The sequence below is a fragment of the Arachis hypogaea genome, chromosome 2, assembly GCF_003086295.3.
Source record: "Arachis hypogaea cultivar Tifrunner chromosome 2, arahy.Tifrunner.gnm2.J5K5, whole genome shotgun sequence".
Lineage (NCBI taxonomy): Eukaryota > Viridiplantae > Streptophyta > Magnoliopsida > Fabales > Fabaceae > Arachis > Arachis hypogaea.
Genome location: NC_092037.1, coordinates 43655003 through 43678396, shown reverse-complemented (window position 1 = coordinate 43678396; position 23394 = coordinate 43655003). Strand labels below are relative to the sequence as shown.

Below are 23394 nucleotides of genomic sequence, written 5' to 3'. Positions count from 1 at the left end.
TTCTTTATCCAAGATATCACTTGTTCTTCAACTTGATGAAGGTGATGATTGACGCCCATCACCATTCTCACCCATGAACAAAGTGACTGACAACCACTCTTGTTCTACAAGCATTTGAGGCTTGGTGAATATCTCTTGGATTCCTGATTGCACGATGCATGGTTGATCGCCTGACAATCGAGTGCTCGCCTGACAAACGAGCCAGCCATTCCGTGAAGTCAGAATCTTCGTGGTATAGGCAAGAATTGATGGCAGCATTCAAGAGAATCCGGAAGGTCTAACCTTGTCTGTGGTATTCTGAGTAGGATTCAATGACTGAATGACTGTGACGTGCTTCAAACCTGTAACCTACCGGGCGTTAGTGACAGACGCAAAAGAATCACTGGATTCTATTCCGGTAGGGGAGGGAACCACACCGGTGATTGGCAGCACTGTGACAGAGTGTGTGCATTAGCTTTCCCTGCGAGGATGGGAGGTAGCTGCTGACAATAGTGAAACCCTACACGAGCTTGCCATGGAAAGGAGGAAGAAGGATTGGATGAAGGCAGTAGGAAAGCAGAGAGACGGAAGGGAAGGCATCTTCATGCGCTTATCTGAAGTTCCTACCAATGAATTACATAAGTATCTCTATCTTTATCTTTATGTTATTTTCGTTCATCACCATTATCATTTGAGTTTGCCTGACTAAGATTTACAAGATGACCATAGCTTGCTTCAATACTAACAATCTTCGTGGGATCGACCCTTACTCACGTAAGGTTTATTACTTGGACGACCCAGTGCACTTGCTGGTTAGTTGTGCGAAGTTGTGTAATGCCATGGTATTGAGCTACCACGTTTTTTTGGAGCCATTACCGGGGATTATGAGAGTTGTGAAAAAGTATTGTTCACAATTTCGCCCACCACAACTCGGGAGGAGTGAAGCTTGATCTCGTACAACCACTCGTTGGGAGCGGGAACGAAAACGTCGTAGTTGGCCTCTTCGTCAGTTCTGCCATACAAATACTCGGCTTGACGAAACTCTGTGAGGTCCTCCTCACCCATCTGGTTCGGGGAGTCCTTCACGTCGGAGGTCACCCAAGCATACCGATCGTAACCCGCGCCTGAGGTGGAAGCTCGTGAGACGATACGAGGTATACCTACAGTGGGGGCACCACTCGGTTAGTCTACGAGGTCGGGAGCTCGGAAAAAGCCCAGAAACCACACTTAGCCTATTCAGTAACTAGAATTGAGCATGGTTGAAGCAGAATCCAAGCAAAAGCCTAAAAAACTAATGCCCTGGAATGGTGACCCCCTAACGCACCTACTTAACACTAAGGCCATCTAACATACAGATCAAACAAGCAGCATGCATATAGAAGAACTGATAATGAAGGTAAAATGAACATGAAGCAGAAAAGGAGAAGATGAGTGCTTACCTGATTGATTGTGTTGACTGAGAAGAAAGCAAGAAAGGGTAAATGCTAAGGAACACGGAGATAACAGTAGGAAATTCAAGAGGGTGGAATGAAAATGAGCAGGGAAATGGAATGAAAGTAAGGCGTGAAACTGACTGGGGAATTAAGAAACTGACTTGAAGCGCGAAAGGTAGGGTAGAAGAGTCTTTACTCACAGGGTTTAAAACAACCCATTATGAGCATTAAATGTCCGGCGCAAAGAACGAGGCGACGAACGGTTACCTCCAGCAACAAACAGACACGCGTGCAAGAGATGCGTCCTCTCCACGAGCGGCCGATTTAGTGATAACGCTCGAGGGAGGGCATAACACGCCACCAATGGCCCTCACGACCATTGCTAGCGCATTGGGGGCACTGTTACGGTCTGGCCCAGACCGTTTGCGGGCCGAGCCGACCCATTGATCACCTGACCCGAACGGTCGATTAGGAGCAGCTCAACCAACGACTCGGACACGCGTCCTTGGCTCCCCGCTACAGCTGTGTGAGGAAGCTTTGAGGAAGGTGGGTCTGTCCTGGCGGGGCCCACTTCTGACACGGTATATATGGGGAGGGTCCTACCCCTCCTCTGAGGTACGACACATATCCCTTTATCCCTTTCTCCCCTGCACACTCAACTGACTAGAGCGTCGGAGTGTCTTTGCAGGTGACACTCCCTCCACATCAGGAGCTTGAGACGTTGGCTACTCCAACTTCACCTTCGCGACCCGGTTCCAGGTTACACCCCACCTATCAACCCGAGGATTCCTCCGAACCGTCCGGTACCCGAGCTACCAAACACTTTCCTTCCTTGTGTTTCTGCCTCAATATCCCGAAATATCGTTGATAAACACCTTATTCAAAATTCAGGTATTAAAAGAACAAATGTGAAATTTAATGGCTTCTAATAAACATCAAGCAATTTAACAATTAAAAATAATATATATTACTCAACATTTTCATGTGAGAAGCATTCATTCTTCATTTCCACAATCTTTATAATATAATGGACGCTTGCATTGCCTTCCACAATCCAAATTCTAATAGTTTTTTATAATTTAACTTCTACAATTAAGTAAAATAGTAACTAAAATGGTAAAAAAAAAACTTCGAATGTTTCATTGTTTGTTCTGAAGCTTATGCCATAAACTCTTGATCAATATTAGTATAATAAATTTTTTAATGAGATGTCAAATATATGTTTCTATACCTCACATAATAGTTAAAAAGTGATTGATTTTTTCTGTTTTTGTATACATAGTATGATAGTTTAAAGTTATATCTCTTTGAATGAATTCATGGACGACATTAATTTTGCCGGTGATTTATTTCTTCAATTATTAGACTGCATTTGTTTTTAAAGATAGGAGAGAATATGACACTGAGACATTAATGTATTTGAATATAGACAAGACTAAAATATTATATAAAATGATAAAAATAGATATGTGATTCCAAATTTTCTATATCAAGCATAAACTAATTTAATAGAGAATAAGAGTGTGCAAAAGTACACACGGAACTTAAAAAAAATGTTTGAAGAAGCCAAAAATTTTAATAAAAAAATATATAATAATATTTATATTAAAATAAAATTTATAAATATAATTATTTTATTTTTAAATTTATTATTAATATGTAGGAATACATATGGTTAAGATTAACAAAAAAAATAAATCTGAATTTGATTAATAAAAAGATTTGTTTAGGTTAATAAGCCAAATTAATTTTAAATAAAAAATTAGTTTTATAAAAGAATCCGTTTTTACATGAAAAAAATTAGTTTTTGCACATAAAAATCTATTTTTATTTAGAAAACTAATTTTTTAATCTAAAAACTGATTTTTCTTTTCAAAAAACTGATTTTTCTTTAAACTAGTGTATGAACCCGTGTTTAGCACGAAAAAATTTATAAAAGTAAAAAAAATTTATATGTTTAGATATTTAAAAAAAACATAAAATAATTATTATGTTAAGAAATTTATAAAATTATTATCAAAATCAAAGTTTAACTTAAAAATAGTGAGTAATAATAATTTTACACTTTTTTAAGTAAAATAATTATACATTGATACAAAATTTAAAATAAAATTAAAATATTTATATTAAAATCCTATTTTTTCAAAGATTTTTCTATAAACAACATTGATGGTTGAATTTGCAGACATTCCTACGTGATTCATAAGTAAAACTTTTAAACCTCTCTTACTCTTAACTCTTGAAAGTGCCATATATAGTTAGCCATGTGTAAAAACTGGTTTGGACAAGTACAATTCAACATGAGATAAAGTTTGTCCCTGAGACTTATTAATTGTCATGGCAAATGATACTATTATGGGAAATTGTCTTCGTTGGAATCTAACTGGGACGGTTTCATTTGTTGGTACCATATTCATTCTTGGAATCAAAGCAATATGACCAACATTGTTACCCGTTAAAACTTCACATTCTATGACATGATTTCCAAATTTCCTAACTTCTAGCCTTGTACCATTACAAAGACCATTGGATTGGTCAATATTCCTCAAAAACATCACCAGAACACCAACCTTGAATATTAATTTATGTGGAGGCAAACCAGAGCAATTTATGTTATTCAGTAATTCAAGACCACAGAGATCTAGTTGACTCTCCATATTTCCTTCATCCATACAAATTGAATCCAAACTAAGATATAATTTTTTTTCTCTAGGAATGATAGCCATAAGATGGTTGTTGACTTCTTCAACGATGTCCAGCGTGGGAGCTAGTATAGTTCTTGCTTTGAAAAAATCCTTTAAGGACATGTTATCCAAAATATTTGGATGAGAAAAATGAGCCAACTCATCAAATACCTGGTCTGAAGAAGAAATAACAATATCTTCTAGAAGACATATCTCAGATTCACCATCCATATTGTCACATATTAGACCATAACAAACTTTCAATAAGCACTCACCAAATTGTTCTGTCTCATCTTGATCTGAAGTAGTCGTCCCTATAGAGAATCTCATATTTTTTGTTAGTTTGAGCACCTAACAAAACTTCCAAAGGTAAGACTAATTTGTCTTGATCCTCGTGAAATGATAGAAATAATTTGTCTAAAGTCTCCACCTAGTACAATCAATTTTTCTCCAAAGGGAAAATCTTTGTTATATGTTGGAGAAAACCTCATGATATCACATAAGCATTTATCAAGTGCTTCATAGCAGTACCTACTAACCATTGAAGCTTCATCCCAAATTATAAGTTTGGCTTTTAACAGTAGCATTGCTTGAGGGGAACCGGGTTTGATGTTACATACAAAATCCTTAGTTATATTCAGCGGTATTTTGAACCTTGAGTGTGTTGTTCTTCCATTGGGAAGAAGTAAAGATGCAATACTACTTGAAGCAATGTTTAACACAATATTACCCTTTGAGCGAATCTCAGCAAACATAAGATTCTAAAGAAATATTTTTCCAGTACCCCCATGACCATACACAAAGAAAAAACCACTTCATCACAATACACAGTTGTAACAATTTTGTCAAATGCATATTTCTACTCAGGTGTTGCGATGGCTAATATGTCTGAGACATTTTTCTTTAAATCATACCTATTAAAGTTTAGCTCTTCCCTGATAACCCTTTCGGTTAACAAAGAACTATCAACTTCAGTTGCTAAAGGCATAGGAGGATAGTCTTTTAAGATTTTGCCATAGGAATGTAAGATCTTGTCTATATCCATTAAGCATAACTGATTAATCTCATCATATGACATGGTTAACTATACATATTACACGATATTGTAAAAATTCAACCAAACTAAAAATGATCAATAATGAAGAACTTTTATAATTTCAATTATAAAAACTTGCCCCTCATGTTCATCACGATTCTTTGTCGATACAAAATATCATCTGAGAGTTCATGCCAACATCTACCCCAGACATGTTCTGGTCTTGAGATATTGTTGGATGTTAATAGAATGACAAATAACCTTCTAACATATGATCCTGAGACCCACGAGCATGCTTCCTTAATTGCATCCATGAATTCTCTGCCATCTTGCAAGAGTCAAAGGATGAAGCATTCATCTTTATTCGTAGCATAAATTGTTCCTCCTACTATTTTTATATCTCAAAAATTCATACATCCTATTTGAGTATTCAAGAGAAGTCATTGGTAATATTTTTTGGTATTTGCTGCAAAAAATTTTGTTAAAATCCCTCTTTTAAATTGCTAAATGGATTAGGCTATGCGATTTCAATTATTATGTAGCTACACATCCGCATAAGATTAATTTTTCTAGAAAATACAAAACAATTCTAAAATTGTATAATCTACAGATTATAACTGCTGAAAGTTATTTGAACATTTGTTTTGTAGTGTAGATAAATCGAATAAAATGGATGTGGGGTATGATGAGCGGATAATTTATACGCTTTTTGGCATTGTTTTTAGGTAAGTTAAAGCTACTTTTAGGGATGTTTTCATAAGTTTTTATGTTAAATTCACATTTCTGGACTTTACTATGAGTTTGTGTGTTTTTCTGTGATTTCAGGTAATTTCTGGCTGAAATTGAGGGACTTGAGCAAAACTCTGAATTTTGGCATTGTTTTTAGGTAGTTTTTAGTAAGTTAAAGCTACTTTTAGGGATGTTTTCATAAGTTTTTATGTTAAATTCACATTTCTGGACTTTACTATGAGTTTGTGTGTTTTTCTCTGATTTCAGGTAATTTCTGGCTGAAATTGAGGGACTTGAGCAAAACTCTAAAAAAGGCTGACAAAAGGACTGCTGATGCTGTTGGAATCTGACCTCCCTGCACTCGAAATGGATTTTCTGGAGCTACAAAACTCCAAATAGCGCGCTCTCAACGGCGTTGGAAAGTAGACATCTAGAGCTTTCCAGCAATATATAAAAGTCCATACTTTATTCGGAAATTGACGACGTAACTTGGCGTTGAACGCCAAGTACATGCTGCTGTCTGGAGTTAAACGCCAGAAATACGTCATGATCCGGAGTTGAACGCCCAAAACACGTTATAACTTGGAGTTCAACTCCAAGAAAAGCCTCAGCTCGTGGATAGATCAAGCTCAGCCCAAGCATACACCAAGTGGGCCCCGGAAGTGGATTTATGCATCAATTACTTACTCATGTAAATCCTAGTAGCTAGTATAGTATAAATAGGATAATTTACTATTGTATTAGACATCTTTTGAGAGTTTAATCTTTTGACTATTCGGTCTCTTGATCATTTAGGGGCTGGCCATTCAGCCATGCCTGAACCTTTCACTTATGTATTTTCAACGGTGGAGTTTCTACACACCATAGATTAAGGGTGTGGAGCTCTGTTGTACCTCAAGTTTCAATACAATTACTATTACTTTCTATTCAATTCTCTTTTATTCTTATTCCAAGATATACGTTGCACTTCAACTTGATGAATGTGATGATCCGTGACACTCATCATCATTCTCACCTATGAACGCGCGTGTTTGACAACCACTTCCGTTCTACTCTAGGCCGGGCGCATATCTCTTAGATTCTCCAACAGAATCTTCGTGGTATAAGCTAGATAGATGGCGGCATTCATGAGGATCCGAAAAGTCTAAACCTTGTCTATGGTATTCCGAGTAGGATTCTGGGATTGAATGACTGTGACGAGCTTCAAACTCTTGAAGGCTGGGCGTGATGACAAACGCAAAAGAATCAAGGGATTCTATTCCAACCTGATTGAGAACCGACAGATGATTAGCCGTGCTGTGACAGAGCATAGGAACATTTTCACTGAGAGGATGGGATGTAGCCATTGACAACGGTGATGCCCTACATACAGCTTGCCATGGAAAGGAGTAAGAAGGATTGGATGAATGTAAGAAGAAAGTAGAGATTCGAGAGGAGCACAGCATCGCCATACGCCTATCTGAAATTCCCACTATTGATTTACATAAGTATTTCTATCCCTTTTTATTTTCTATTTATTATTAATTTTCGAAACCCATAACCATTTAATCTGCCTAACTGAGAGTTACAAGGTGACCATTGCTTGCTTCATACCAACAATCTCTGTGGGATCGACCCTTACTCACGTAAGGTATTACTTGGATGACCCAGTACACTTGCTGGTTAAGTTGAACGGAGTTGTGGAAAGAAAAAGATTCTCTAACAGTGCCTGGAACTCTTGTATCACAATTTCGTCCACCAGGGTACATGCTGTTAAGATTTTAAATTTAAGCCATCAAATAAGATCAAAATTGAATATAAACTCGTCATTACCTGTAGGTACATGAGTCAACCTTCCAATTGCGAAGCCTTGCTTTCAAGAAAACCACTTTAAAGCATCGTCCTTCCAAACAAACTTGGTTAGAAACTCAGGATAAGTCAGACTTCGAGCATAGGGATATGACATGTTCGCCGCCATCCATCCCAAAAACATGGACTTGAGATTTTACTCTTTCGATGATATCATTCACATTAGAAGTTTCACTATAAACCACAGGTTGCTCATCTTCCAAATGGAATGAAAGTATAATCACAAATGCTTCTTTCTCTTGGATTTCATATCCAAATAAACCAGACTGTCTCACATGCCAAAATGTACCTACAATCGTAGTAATTCCTAATTTCGTCAACAACTTGTGTGGCTTCTGACAGATCACCAGTGTTGTATAGGGTAGTTGTTACATGGTCATTGCCCTTGTGTACATACTTAAGCAAATACTTAATAGAACTTGTTTGGCATATGTATTCCACATTTATGTGGCACCCAAACTTGAGCAACAATTCTGGATTATAAGGAACAATGAACTTATTGTCTAGTACACATTCCCTTTTCTTCACTATTCGACCGTTATCAGTATGACTATATTTGGAAAATTCGGCTTCATCAATGAGTGTTCACTGTCTAAACTGTTTGGGATAAAACTTTGAACATGATCCATTCTTCATGCATGGTGAATTCTTATTGTACGGACCACATGGACTATGTACCATGTAATTTTGAACAGTTCCATGTAGATTTGGCCTTTTATTTTCATCAGAAATCTCAGCTGTTATATGTTTGTCTATGTCATTTGGTGTTTGTGGCTTGAATTCATTACTCATGAATAAAAGGATATATGCATGCGGAAGCCCTCTCTTTTGAAAATCTATAATGCAAACATCTGAAAATTGAAAAAGACAAATGATTACAACTTAAGATTTTAATAAGGTGTTGCATAAACACAGACTTACTTCCCAAAATTTTGCCAAATATTTTTCCCTCTGTTAGGTCATCAATCAATCCATCAAGTTTGATCTTGAAAACTCGACACAATATATCAGGGCGATCTTCTACCTTTAATCCAAAGGGAGTCACTTCTCTTTTTATCTCATCCTATTCAGGGTTACAGGTCATAGTGATAAAATAGTTAGGGTATTATGCATATCTATAAATTACAAATGCATCTTTACAATTATTCATCATGTACTTAGGTCCACCAGTAAAAGTACTGGGAAGAATGATTATTTTGCCAAGCCTTGCAGCATCTACATCCCCGTTTATAAGACATTCATGCAGACATTTGTATTTATCAACCCTCAACTGTGGTTGTTTACACCTAAAAGATTTTAACCTCTCTGATTTTACCATTGTGTAGGCATCTACCAGAAACTGTTGGAATAATCTCCTTGATATCAGAATTAACGGATATTCACCCGTCCTTTTCTATACGTAGTTGAAAAGCAAAGAATTATCGCAAAGTGATTGTTTTGCTTTTCTTTGTAGGCCTAGCGGAGATAGAATCTGATGTTGCAATACCCAAACGAAATCCATCCTCCCCATACGGAAACAACAATGGATATTGCAAGGCTAAATAAGATGGGTGACAAACATCAATCTGTTGGAGGTTTCTAGTTAGACTCTTTATAATAATATCTCTATCTTTACTTAGTTGTTCGACATCACCAACAATCAATGCAGCCATTTCAGATACAGATGGCATGTTGTATGTTTTGCCATCTGTAGTAATTTTACTAATCAACTTAAGCTTTATGTTTGTGCAACTTTTCTGTTGGTACCTATCTCTCGCATAGCGAAAACTCATTGCCAAACTATTATATTTATCTAGCATGTTTCTTAATATCGCCACAATTTTCTTATCCCGCTTATTTATAGCTTCATTGGAACTGCCAAAAAAAATACAATAAATTTTATGTTATTTTCTCTCACAGATAAAAAATAATTAAAATATTTGACTGGTTGCATAAAAATTACTGAAGTGTGCCTATTCTATTATCAATCTCATTTTCTGTGTAATAGATATATAGCTGGGCAAATGTTGGTCGCAGACTATCCTGAGGAAGTAAGCTACCAATGCTATGGTAGTTTTGACCCCAGGCTTAAAAATTGGAGGAGCAGTCCCATTGTTTACTCCACGGTCAATTTTTTCGGCCATTGATGTAAAACAAAACATTGAATTAAATGCCCTTATATTTTTTAGGAAATGAATACTTTTTTGATCTTCTCTAGTATGAAGCTGAATGAGCTCATCAGGAGGCACAAAAAGTAGAGGAAGCTCGATCTTTCCTTCCATACAGCATAATAAAAACTTTGGTTGGAGCGACTATTTGAATTTAGCAAGCCTTTCTTTAGACCACATCCATGGTTTACAGTGTTGACATTGATAAATAGGATTTTCTATATCCCATACATCTGCCAAATGAACTCTTTTTAAATACTAAGTTGTCATACCGATGCAGTTTAGTCCATGATGTACACAAAAATGCAAATAAACATACAGATAAAATTTTTACATACCATCTAAAGTTTCTGAGGATGTTATAAAATTATCTTCTATATTCACATCTGACATTGAATCATCATAACCATTCAAATAGTTTCAACAGTAGAAACCACATACATTCAACTCTTTCACCATCTCAGTACAGGTCCGTCCGAATAGAGCTGCGACCTCCTTATTGAACACAACAAAAGTTGTTGTAGCAGTACCATCAAAAACCAACAAATTCAACTTATACCTATTTTTTTTATTCAAAAATACCAATTAACACTTGGCCTGTCACATTTTAGTTACAATAAAATTATAAAAATTATATTCAACACAATTTAAATGCTCAAATACAATTTTTTAGGTTTATCGGTTTTTTAGATTTTAGTCTAGTAGAGGAGACTTTGGTATAAAATTGTTGTAGGTATATAAATTTTTTCTGTGCACTCTATCTCATTTTGCCAATTTTTTTTGTGGATAGACAATATTTCCATCAATCAAAGCAATTTTTATTTTTAATAAATTGTTCTCTTGTTATCTACTAATTGTTGGTATTAAGCTAGATATTGCTAAATAAATTAAAAAGAGATATAATCAATTACATAACTAAATTGCTTTTTTATGAAAAGATTACACAAATAAGTCCAATTAGAGTCGTACCTGTTAACCACATTATTCGCGTCCTTATTACAGCCATCGCAGAAGTATGTATCCGCATTAGCTTCTGCCCTCACGCTGCAAACACAAGATTTATACCACCAACTTAGAACAGGTTCAACATCAAGAACAGTGGCCAGAACAACATAGAATCCAACCTACATAGGAACAATTTGAAAGTTAAAAAAACAAACAATGAACCAAACATAAAAAAAAGTAGTTTTCTATAAGGCACTCACATCCGCAGCCGCACGTAACTCCTTTATTGTCTTCCTCTCAGTGGAATATACAACTTCATCCTAATTAACATACGCCAGTTTGATAGAAAGTACAGACAGGTAATACGAGATCTCTCTATAGTACACGCTACTTATCAATCACAATGCCATAAAAATACAGTCAATATGCACAACCATAAATAATTCACAATATTTGTACAATACCTTTTTCGAAGCATCACAGCCTCAGAAATATCTGGATTTATCAAGAGCCTGGTACCATACATAATGTTCTGTAAACTATTGGTACCTATGTACAATAATAATTGCTTAAATGAATTGTATAATTATACATGACAGAAAAATTATCGAATGAAAAACAACCAAAAGTGTTCTTAGATTTAAAAAAAATAACTATAATCAACTGTGAACTTAATTAATTAGTAAAAATTTTTTATTTTAGCAATGAACTATACAAAAAATATTTATTGCAAATATAAAATAATAAAAAATATAGCTTGAAATTATATATTGATTAATTAATTGTTGAGTAATTCAATATAGAATTTACAATAAAAAAATGGTGATATGATTTATTTACGTGTATATAATAATATTTATTATCACTTCACATTTTAATTTCTAGAGCACCAACCATTTGTCGGAATTGTTATTACTGTTTTCTATAATTTCACTTGTAATTCTACATGATCAAAAGTATTAAAACACAAAATACAGTACTTATAATTTTACTTCCACGACATGTAATATCACACTCTAAAATTTAAAAACAAAAATTTAAAAGCATATACGCCATTCTCCATTGCTGGCGTATATGCTTGCTTGCTGGGAGAAAGAAGACCCAAAAAGACTAAAAGAGGACTTTGGGTGTGGGTTGAAATTAATTGTATGAGATCTAGATAGGTTTTCTATCTGCCCAACTTGGAATCAGGATTAGTCTCCGTAGGCCCATGTTTTATTGATGCAATAGAGGCAAGCAAACCAACATGGTGTAGGCTAGGGGTGTGCATGGACCGGGTGAAACCAGATTTGACGTGACCCAGACCCTACCCGAAATATGTACCGGGTCCATTTATGAGACTCGAACCCGATCCTAGACCTGATGAAACCTATACCCTTTCGGGCCACGACTATACCGGGTGAAAACCGGGCCATTCAGATTACCTTGTCTTTTCTAAAATTAAAACATAACTATAATCAATACTAATATTGTCTAATAGTACTAAATATTTAAGTCAATACAAACAACACAATATTATGCATTAGTCTTAAAGTCTTATGCATTCTAAATATAAAACATTAACTTAGTCTTATAATAACTAAACAAATCAAAATATTAAAGTTTACAAAACAATAATTCCACATGAATAACTGATGTGTGGAAAGCGATCCAACACAAAACTCACCGGCAAGTGTACCGGGTCGCATCAAGTAATAATAACTCACATGAGTGAGGTCGATCCCACAGGGATTGAAGGATTGAGCAATTTTAGTTCAGTGGGTGATTTAGTCAAGCGAATCAAGCTTTGGTTGAGTGATTTGTGTTTAACAGAAAGTAAATGACAGTAAATGTAAAGGGGAGAGGGAAAATTGCAGTAAAATAAAGAACAGAAGAGTAAAAGTGCAGAAACTTAAAGAGCAAGAAAGTAAATGGCTGAAACTTAAAGTGCAAGAAACTTAAATTGCAATAACTTAAATGGCAAGAAAGATAAATTGCTAGAAGATAAAAGGAAATTAAGGAGTGGGATTGCAAGATCTTAACAAAAGAAAAGTAAATTGCAGTAATGAAGATAGCAGAAATTGAATTGGATGCAAACAGAAATTTAAACAGCAAGGAAATTAAAGTGCAGTAAAGGTTCACAGAAGAACCAAAAGTGATCTCAGGATCCCCAGGGCTTAGGTAGCAGAGCCTAAAACCCAATTTCCTTCCCAGATCTAGATTCACTAAGCAATTGACAGAAAATTAAAGAAGAAGCAATTGAATAACAGAATTTGGATTGAATTATGCAGAAAATTAAAGGCAAAGAGCTTGAATGGGAATTGGGACAGAATTTCCCCAATTTCACACACCCAATACTCAGAAAACAGAAGAGTAGAATTGCCCAAGAGAAGTGAGGAAGGAGACTCTCCTTTGATCCTCTTAGTTCTCGGTCCAGTCTCTCAAGGAAGCTCGAAAGCAAGATGAAAGTAAAATTGCAAAGCCAAGGTAAAAGTGAAAATTCAAAAATGAGCATAAAGGTAGCAAAAGGTAAAAATCCAAAAGTCTCAAATTACATCAAACTAAGTCCTATTTATACACTTTCTATTCTTGGATTTTGGGATTTGGATGGGCTTTTGGATTGGTGAAGAAATGAGTTCAAATTAATTTTTAATTTGAATTTTGGCCCAAAATCCACTTCCAGGAGGCTGCCCTGCCCTTGTGGAGGGCAGGGCAGAAAATTGATGCATGGTGGTGTGGTTTGGTGCGGCCTTGGTGCGTGTGGTGCGAAGGTTGGTGCGCCAGAGGCTGCCCTGCCCGTGCCAAGGGCAGGGCGGGAATGGATTGATGCGCCAGGGAGCGTTGAGCGCTCGGATGGTGCTGCCAGGGGGCGTTTGGCGTGCCAGGATGCGTGGGAGGCTGCCCTGCCCGCGCCAAGGGCAGGGCAGGATCGGTTTGGTGCGGCCAGAGAGGAACGCGCGCGCCAGGATCGTGCCAAGGAAGGAGTTGGTGCGCCAGGAAGTAATTTTGGTGCGCCAGGGAGCAAAGTTGGTGCGCCATTCAAATTTCTGCCCTGCCCGCGCCAAGGGCAGGGCAATGACCCTTCCTTCATGTCGTGGGTTCGATCCTGGGAGCTTGCAAACACGCCACTTTTTCTCTTGATTTCTTGGCACGCTAGTGTGTGTTAGAGCTTGGCTTCTTCATGGTCCCTTGTTCGAAACTTGTGGCTTGCATGGGTGTCATTTTCCTTGGATTTCTTTCCTCATGGAGCACGATCCTGCCCTCCACAAGGGCAGGGCAATGTTTTCTTCTCTTGGCTCCAAGGCATCATGTTGTGCTCTGCCTTTGAAGTGGGCAGGGCAGGGTTGCCTTGCTTGCTTGGTCACTTGATGCTGCCCTCCAAGAGAGTAGTCTGCCCTTGTGGAGGGCAAGGTTGCTTCCCCATTGCCATGCGGCACGCTTCCCCTTTCCTTTGCCACGCTTTTCTTTTCTTGTGTCACACTTCTTAGGCCACGCTTTTCATTTTCTTTTCTTTTCTTCACCTAAAATAAACCAAACAACCACTCAAAGTATCACTAAATTCAAGAGGCTTATAAATCAATTAAAATGCAATTAAAATTAGCTTAAACCTCATGATTTAACATTAATTTCATGGTGGTTGCTTGATTTAGAGAAGTTGTGCATTTTCACTCCAAATCACTTACTTAGGATGCAAGAAAGTGCATAAATGCTAACAAAACAAGTGAAATTAGCTTGAAAAATGGGTATATGATGACTTGTCATCACAACACCAAACTTAAACCTTGCTTGTCCCCAAGCAAGCATCAAAACCAAGAGAAAATGGAATGAATAAGACAAGTGTATATATCCTTATTATGCAGATAGCAGAACTTGGTTTATGGAGCATTTATGCAGACAATGACACTCATTTATTGTTGCTGCTGCATAATACACATTTTGCATCAAAAGTTTGCTAAACTTGCTGTTATAAGACTTCACTTTTTACTCACTCCCTTGATAACTTTTCTTAGCTTACAAGGCTCAAACAAGCTTATTACTCTTTTATAGGTTGGGTGTCAAATGCTGCAGCATAGCCTTTGGCTTTATTTTCTTTTCTTTTGCTCAACATCCTTCCACCACAGACACTTAGCTTGCTTAATTCTCCTTAGGATCATTGATGCCCAGCATCTCTTTGGATCACTAAGTGCTTTGTATCTGAGTTGCTCTTTATTGTGGATTTTCAATTGGCCATCCCAAATCAGTTGATCTAAGTGACCGGGTTTCAAAATACCCCTTAGAATTTACTCATCCAAGCAGATCTCAGTACAACAACACCACAGGCATTTGTCCTAAGGTTCAAACCATTGGTGTCCAACCTTTATTCTTTGTTTTTCTTGCCATTTTGGCTTTTTCTTTCTTTCTTTTCTTTCTGTTTTTGTTACCAAGGGTGTTTCTTTCTTCATAAAAGTCTTTGTAACAGCAAGTTAACTCACAATTGAATGAGAATGGTATTATGCAACACTTATTTCATGAGTTATGCATTTAATCAAACACATGTGCCACCACTAACTTCCATTCAAAATCAAGCAACATTGGATATTTTACTTTTCAATTCAAACCAAACTCTTTTATTTAGCATATGGGAAACAAGGCAATATTTAAAGTTAAGTGATGGATTCAAGCATTATGCAGACTTGACATTTTCACAAACAATTTCACTTGTAACTAAATGAACACTTTAGCAAGAAATACAATGACTTCCAGATTCGAAACATCACACAGCAGCAAGGATTAAGTTCAGATACAACCTTTGAAGTTGCAGCCCTTTGATTTTTCCTTCTGCTGTGTCCTCTTTGAGTTACAATGCATAATGTCTTCAAATGTTGGCTTATATCCTGCATAGTTCTCAAAGTTGCTTGATTCTCAAGCCCTTAATTATATGGTTAGTAGGCATAATACTGAGTGTGGCTCTTGGATTGATTTTGGTGTGTGAACACCAAACTTAATTGTTGTGCCACTGTCTCAGCTGTACCAAGTTGACCATATGTGAAACCATGTATTCTTGCTAAAGTTTAAATGAAACAAAAGCTAGAAAGCATCTAAACAGTTGAATAATGTGTTTGATTGTTTGGAGCTAGAATTATGCAAGAGGTGAGAATGTGTTAAATGATATTTTTGGCGGGACACCAAACTTAGAAGTTTTCATTCTCCCTTAAATTGTATTGGTGTGCAACACCAAACTTAGCTCCTTGCAATTCACAACAATTACTCAACATCTTTATTGAAAAGCTATGAAAAGAAACTACCTCAGGTTGGGTTGCCTCCCAACAAGCGCTCTTTTATTGTCATTAGCTTGACATCTTCATTTTTGTTTCAAGAGGGATTCAGGTTTTGGACCTCCTTCTCTTTGTTCCGTTGCCCTCCTAGGTACAATTTTGCTCTATGTCCATTTGCAGTGAATTGGTTCTTTGTTGCTTCATCTAGTAATTCGATGCTTCCATAAGGAAAGACCTTAGTTACCAAATATGGACCAGTCCATTTAGACTTAAGCTTGCCAGGGAATATCTTGAGCCGTGAGTTATATAGGAGAACTCGTTGTCCAGGTTTGAATTCCTTCTTCAAAATCTTCCTGTCATGCCATCTCTTAGCTTTCTCCTTGTATATCTTTGTATTTTCATAAGCTTCTAGCCTAAACTCATCTAGCTCATTTAGCTGTAACAATCTTTTCTCTCCTGCTGCTTCAGAATCCAAATTTAGAAGTTTGGTGGCCCAAAAGGCTTTGTGCTCAAGCTCTACAGGGAGATGACAAGCTTTGCCATATAATAGTTGAAATGGAGACTTCCCTATAGGAGTTTTAAAAGCTGTTCTATATGCCCAAAGTGCATCTTCCAACTTCCTAGCCCAATCCTTTCTTGTGCTTCCAACTGTTTTTTCTAGGATCTTCTTTAGTTCCCTGTTTGCTAATTCTGCTTGACCATTGGTTTGGGGATGATATGGTGTGGCTACCTTATGAATGACTCCATATTTGTGGAGGAGTTTCTCCATCTGTCTATTACAAAAATGGCCACCACCATCACTGATGAGACCCTTGGGTACTCCATATCTAGTAAAGATATGCTTCTTCAGGAATTGAAGAACAACTTGTGCATCACAAGTTGTTGTGGCTATGGCTTCCACCCATTTTGAAACATATTCTACTGCTACCAAGATATATCTGAATGAATGAGAAGGGGGAAAGGGTCCCATGAAATCAATGCCCCATAGATCAAACAATTCTACTTCCAAAATGAAGTTCTGTGGCATCTCATTCCTTTTTGTTAGTCCTCCTGATCTTTGGCATTCGTTGCATTGGTGGACAAATTCCCTGGCATCTTTGAAGATGGTTGGCCAATAGAAACCACTTTGTAATACCTTTGCTGCTGTTCTTTCTGGACCAAAGTGTCCACCATAGGCTGAGCTATGGCAATGCCATAATACATCTCTTGTTTCATTCTCAGGAATGCATCTCCTGATTATTCCATCAGAACACCTTCTGAACAAATAGGGTTCATCCCATAAGAATTTCTTTGCTTCATTGATTAGTTTCCTCACTTGTTGCTTGGTGAATTCATATGGTATTTTTCTCCCTACTTTGTAGTTTGCTATATCAGCAAACCATGGTGTTTGTTGGATTTGCATGAGATGTTCATCTGGGAAGCTTTCATTCACAGGTACTGAGGCCTTTTGAATTGTTTCTGGTGGCAGCCTTGACAAATGATCAGCAACTAAATTTTCAGTGCCTTTCCTGTCCTTTACCTCAATGTCAAATTCTTGTAGGAGTAAAATCCATCTGATAAGTCTTGGCTTAGCATCCTGTTTTGACATCAAATACTTGAGAGCAGCATGATCAGTATAAACCACAATTTTAGATCCTATCAAATATGATCTAAACTTATCAAATGCATAGACTACAGCTAGCAATTCCTTCTCTGTTGTAGTGTAATTTTTTTGAGCTTCATTCAATACCTTACTTGCATAATATATGACATGATGCAAGTTTCCCTTCTTCTGTCCAAGTACAGCACCAATTGCAATTTCACTTGCATCACACATGAGTTCAAATGGTAAGTTCCAATCCGGGGGTGTGATGATTGGTGCTGTTGTGAGTTTCTGTTTTAAAGTCTCAAAAGCATGCTGACAGTCTTTATCAAAAACAAAAGGTTGATCAATCATCAAAAGATTGCTCAAAGGTTTGGCTATTTTAGAAAAATCTTTGATAAACCTTCTATAAAAACCTGCATGCCCCAAGAAACTTCTAACAGATTTTACATTAGTTGGTGGAGGGAGTTTTTCTATTATTTCTACTTTCGCCTTGTCAACCTCTATTCCTCTTCTTGAAACTTTATGACCAAGAACAATCCCCTCAGGTACCATGAAATTGCACTTTTCCCAGTTCAAAACCAAATTAGTTTCTTGGCATCGTTTCAAGACAAGAGTTAGATGGTCTAAGCAAGTAGTGAAAGTATCACCAAAAACAGAGAAGTCATCCATGAAAACCTCTAAAAAATTTTCAACTATGTCTGAGAAGATAGAAAGCATACACCTTTGAAAAGTGGCTGGAGCATTGCACAATCCAAATGGCATTCTTCTATAAGCAAAAACACCAACTGGGCATGTGAATGAAGTCTTTTCTTGGTCCTTTGGATCCACTACTATCTGATTGTACCCCGAATATCCATCCAAGAAACAATAATAAGCATGGCCGGCCAACCTTTCAAGCATTTGATCAATGAAAGGAAGTGGGAAGTGATCTTTGCGTGTGGCATCATTCAACCTTCTATAGTCAATACACATTCTCCACCCTGTCACAGTTCTAGTGGGAATGAGTTCATTCCTTTCATTGACAATGACTGTCATCCCACCTTTCTTTGGTACCACTTGTACTGGGCTTATCCATGAGCTATCGGAGATGGGATATATGATTCCTGCATTCCACAACTTCATTACTTCCTTCTGGACAACTTCCTTCATTGCAGGGTTTAGTCTTCTCTGAGGTTGAATTACAGCTTTGGAATTGTCCTCCAAAAGAATCTTATGCATGCATACTGTAGGGCTGATGCCCTTCAAGTCATCAATGGTCCATCCTAAGGCATCCTTGTGGGTTCTGAGGACATCAAGAAGCTCCCCTTCTTCCTTCTTTGTCAAGGATGAATTGATGATTACTGGGAAGCTCTCTGAGGTGCCAAGGAATGCATATTTGAGGTGGGAAGGTAATGGCTTCAGTTCTTGCTTTTGCACCTCTTCTTTCTTGCTTGGTTCTACTTCTTTGCTTATGAGGATCTCAGCTACATGTTCCTCCATTCTTTCCTGGTTGTCTTTTTCTTGCTCATGCTGATCAATATCTAGCATTTCTTCCACTAGGCTCTCTATCATATCCACTCTCAAATGATCTTCCTGCTCTGGGGGATGTTGCATTGATTTAAAAACATTGATAATCATTTGCTCATTGTGTACTCTGAAAATCATTTCTCCTTTTTCCACATCTATGATAGCTCTTGCAGTTGCTAGAAATGGTCTGCCCAAGATGATTGAATTGTTGCCTTCCTCATCAGTATCTAGGATTACAAAATCTGCAGGGAAGATAAACTTTCCAACTTTTACTAGCAAATTCTCCACAATCCCATTTGGCACCTTGATTGATCTGTCTGCCATGACTAGTGACATCTTGGTGGGTTTGAGTTCTTCTATGGCAAGCTTTTTCATCATGGATAAAGGCATCAAGTTAATACTAGCTCCAAGATCACAAAGGGCTTTATCCAAGGATAGTTTGCCTATAGTGCATGACACTACAAAACTTCCTGGATCCTTGAGTTTTGGTGGGATTCCCTTTTGGAGCACGGCACTACATTCCTCATTAAGCATCACAGTTTCCTTCTCATTCCAATCTCTTTTCTTGTTGATGAGCTCCTTTAGAAACGTAGCATACAGGGGCATTTGCTCCAAAGCCTCTGCCAAAGGTATGTTAATCTCCAACTTCTTGAAAGTTTCAAGAAACTTGTGGAAGTGCTGGTCCTTTGTTTCCTTGTGAAATCTTTGAGGATAGGGTAGTGGTGGTGTTGAGCTCTTCACTACTTGATGTTGTTTTGGAATTGGTTCCTCCATGATTTGCTTGCCTTTCTTTGAATTCTGTGGCTTGTTATCTTCCTCTGTGAGCTTTTCTGAAGCACTCTTGCTTATCTTGTCTTGGTTGATGGTTTCATCCTTCTTTGTTGGCTCAGTGTTATTCTCCATAAGTTTCTTTGTTGCTTCTTGGCTACCATCTGTCAACACCCTTCCACTTCTCAGTTGCACCACTTTGCATTCTTCCTTTGGGTTGGGAATGGTATCACTAGGTAGTGAACTTGATGGCTTCTCAACAGAGATCTTCTTAGAGATTTGTCCAATCTGTCTTTCTAGGTTCTTCATGGAGGCTTCTTGATTTTTGTTTGTTAATTCTTGGCTCTTCATTAGTTTCTCCATGAGTACTTCTAGATTGGTAATTCTCTGTGAATCTTGTGTGATGGGTTGGTTTTGGGGTGTTGATGGATGAGGATAAGTGTTTTGGTTGGTAGGATAGTTATTGGTTGGATATTGGTTAGAATTTGGGTAGTTGTTTTGTGGTTTTCTGTATGAGTTTTGGTTAGTGTTTGGCTGGGAGTTGTGGTTTGTGTTTTTCCAATTGTTTTGGCTTGTGTTTCTTTGCCATGGTTATTGGTTTTGGTTGTGGTTGTCTCCCCATCTAAGGTTGGGATGGTTCTTCCAAGATGGATTGTAGGTATCACCATAAACTTCATTTGTTCCAGGATTTTGGTTGTGCATGTATTGGACTTGCTCTTGTTGTTGCTCTTCTTGAGTTTCTTCACTTTGCACCCAAGTGGTTGGAGGTTGGCTTGTGGTGCTCACTGCTGCCACTTGCAAGCCATCAATTCTCTTAGCCATTTGTTCAAATTGTTGTTGAATCTGCTGTTGCATCATCTTGTTTTGAGCTAATATTGAATCAACTCCTTCTAACTCCATGACTCCTCTTCTCTGTGATGGTTGGCGTTGTCTTTGATGAGCAAAGAAATATTGGTTGTTGGCCACCATCTCAATAAGGTTTTGAGCTTCCTCCGTGGTCTTCATGAGTTGTAGAGAGCCTCCGGCAGAGTGATCAAGAGCTTCTTGAGCTTTAAGAGTGAGACCTTCATAGAAGTTTTGCAACTTATCCCACTCAGTGAACATCTCTGGTGGACACTTCCTCAATAGAGCCTTATATCTCTCCCATGCTTCATATAAGTTCTCGGCGTCCAATTGAGTGAATGTTTGAACCTCTGTCTTCAACCTTAGGACTCTTTGAGGGGGGTAGAATTTGGCAAGAAACTTGCTCACCAAGTCATCCCAAGTGTTGATGCTTTCTTTTGGAAAAGTCTCTAGCCATTGGGTTGCTTTGTCCCTGAGAGAAAATGGGAAGAGCAGCAGCTTGTAGCTATCAGGGGGCACACCATTTGTCTTCACTGTGTCACAGATTCTCAAGAAAGTGGACAAATGTTGGTTTGGATCCTCCAAAGGTCCTCCTCCAAAAGAACAATTGTTTTGCACTAGAGTGATGAGCTGTGGCTTGAGTTCAAAGTTGTTTGCATTGACATTGGGAGGAAGAATGCTACTCCCACAATGCCTAGCATTTGCAAATGTGTATGAGGCCAAAACACTTCTCTGTTGGTTATTGTTGGCTCCTCCTCCTGGTTGACTGGTATCCCCTTCCATTTCTTGGAATTCTTCTTCAGATTCCTCTTCAGATTCTTCTTCTTCCCCAACAATGAACTTCCCTCTTTCAGCTCTTCTTATTCTCCGAAGAGTCCTTGGATCAATTTCAGAGATAATAGGAGAGGATCTCCCTATACCTGACATACAAACACACAGCAATAAACACACTAACCCAGAAAGCCAATGAAACTTCAATCTATTGCTAGAATGAGGTTTCGGTTAGTTTAAGCAAAAATACAAACAATTAGTGTGTTAGTGAGGGTTAAAATAACAGAAAAGGAAAAAAATGCTTAATCTAGATCTCCACTTCACTTAATCATTGTCAATCTATTTCAATCCCCGGCAACGGCGCCAAAAACTTGATGTGTGGAAAGCGATCCAACACAAAACTCACCGGCAAGTGTACCGGGTCGCATCAAGTAATAATAACTCACATGAGTGAGGTCGATCCCACAGGGATTGAAGGATTGAGCAATTTTAGTTCAGTGGGTGATTTAGTCAAGCGAATCAAGCTTTGGTTGAGTGATTTGTGTTTAACAGAAAGTAAATGACAGTAAATGTAAAGGGGAGAGGGAAAATTGCAGTAAAATAAAGAACAGAAGAGTAAAAGTGCAGAAACTTAAAGAGCAAGAAAGTAAATGGCTGAAACTTAAAGTGCAAGAAACTTAAATTGCAGTAACTTAAATGGCAAGAAAGATAAATTGCTAGAAGATAAAAGGGAATTAAGGAGTGGGATTGCAAGATCTTAACAAAAGAAAAGTAAATTGCAGTAATGAAGATAGCAAAAATTGAATTGGATGCAAACAGAAATTTAAACAGCAAGGAAATTAAAGTGCAGTAAAGGTTCACAGAAGAACCAAAAGTGATCTCAGGATCCCCAGGGCTTAGGTAGCAGAGCCTAAAACCCAATTTCCTTCCCAGATCTAGATTCACTAAGCAATTGACAGAAAATTAAAGAAGAAGCAATTGAATAACAGAATTTGGATTGAATTATGCAGAAAATTAAAGGCAAAGAGCTTGAATGGGAATTGGGACAGAATTTCCCCAATTTCACACACCCAATACTCAGAAAACAGAAGAGTAGAATTGCCCAAGAGAAGTGAGGAAGGAGACTCTCCTTTGATCCTCTTAGTTCTCGGTCCAGTCTCTCAAGGAAGCTCGAAAGCAAGATGAAAGTAAAATTGCAAAGCCAAGGTAAAAGTGAAAATTCAAAAATGAGCATAAAGGTAGCAAAAGGTAAAAATCCAAAAGTCTCAAATTACATCAAACTAAGTCCTATTTATACACTTTCTATTCTTGGATTTTGGGATTTGGATGGGCTTTTGGATTGGTGAAGAAATGAGTTCAAATTAATTTTTAATTTGAATTTTGGCCCAAAATCCACTTCCAGGAGGCTGCCCTGCCCTTGTGGAGGGCAGGGCAGAAAATTGATGCATGGTGGTGTGGTTTGGTGCGGCCTTGGTGCGTGTGGTGCGAAGGTTGGTGCGCCAGAGGCTGCCCTGCCCGTGCCAAGGGCAGGGCGGGAATGGATTGATGCGCCAGGGAGCGTTGAGCGCTCGGATGGTGCTGCCAGGGGGCGTTTGGCGTGCCAGGATGCGTGGGAGGCTGCCCTGCCCGCGCCAAGGGCAGGGCATGATCGGTTTGGTGCGGCCAGAGAGGAACGCGTGCGCCAGGATCGTGCCAAGGAAGGAGTTGGTGCGCCAGGAAGTAATTTTGGTGCGCCAGGGAGCAACGTTGGTGCGCCAGGGAGCAACGTTGGTGCGCCATTCAAATTTCTGCCCTGCCCGCGCCAAGGGCAGGGCAATGACCCTTCCTTCATGTCGTGGGTTCGATCCTGGGAGCTTGCAAACACGCCACTTTTTCTCTTGATTTCT

The 23394-nt window shown here is 38.0% G+C and overlaps 2 protein-coding genes across 2 annotated transcripts; both read right to left on the bottom strand.

Moving 5' to 3' along the window:
* Positions 1–3670: 3670 nt before the first annotated feature.
* LOC140176962 (uncharacterized) lies at positions 3671–4426 on the bottom strand. The gene has a single exon (XM_072208734.1). It carries the CDS (start codon positions 4424–4426, stop codon positions 3671–3673), a length of 756 nt encoding a protein of 251 aa, XP_072064835.1.
* Positions 4427–7768: 3342 nt separating this feature from the next.
* LOC140176961 (uncharacterized) lies at positions 7769–9027 on the bottom strand. The gene is made up of 5 exons (XM_072208729.1): positions 8836–9027; positions 8631–8772; positions 8368–8560; positions 8003–8259; positions 7769–7905 (listed from the first exon to the last, which is right to left on the bottom strand). Exons 1-5 carry the CDS (start codon positions 9025–9027, stop codon positions 7769–7771), a joined length of 921 nt encoding a protein of 306 aa, XP_072064830.1.
* Positions 9028–23394: the final 14367 nt, after the last annotated feature.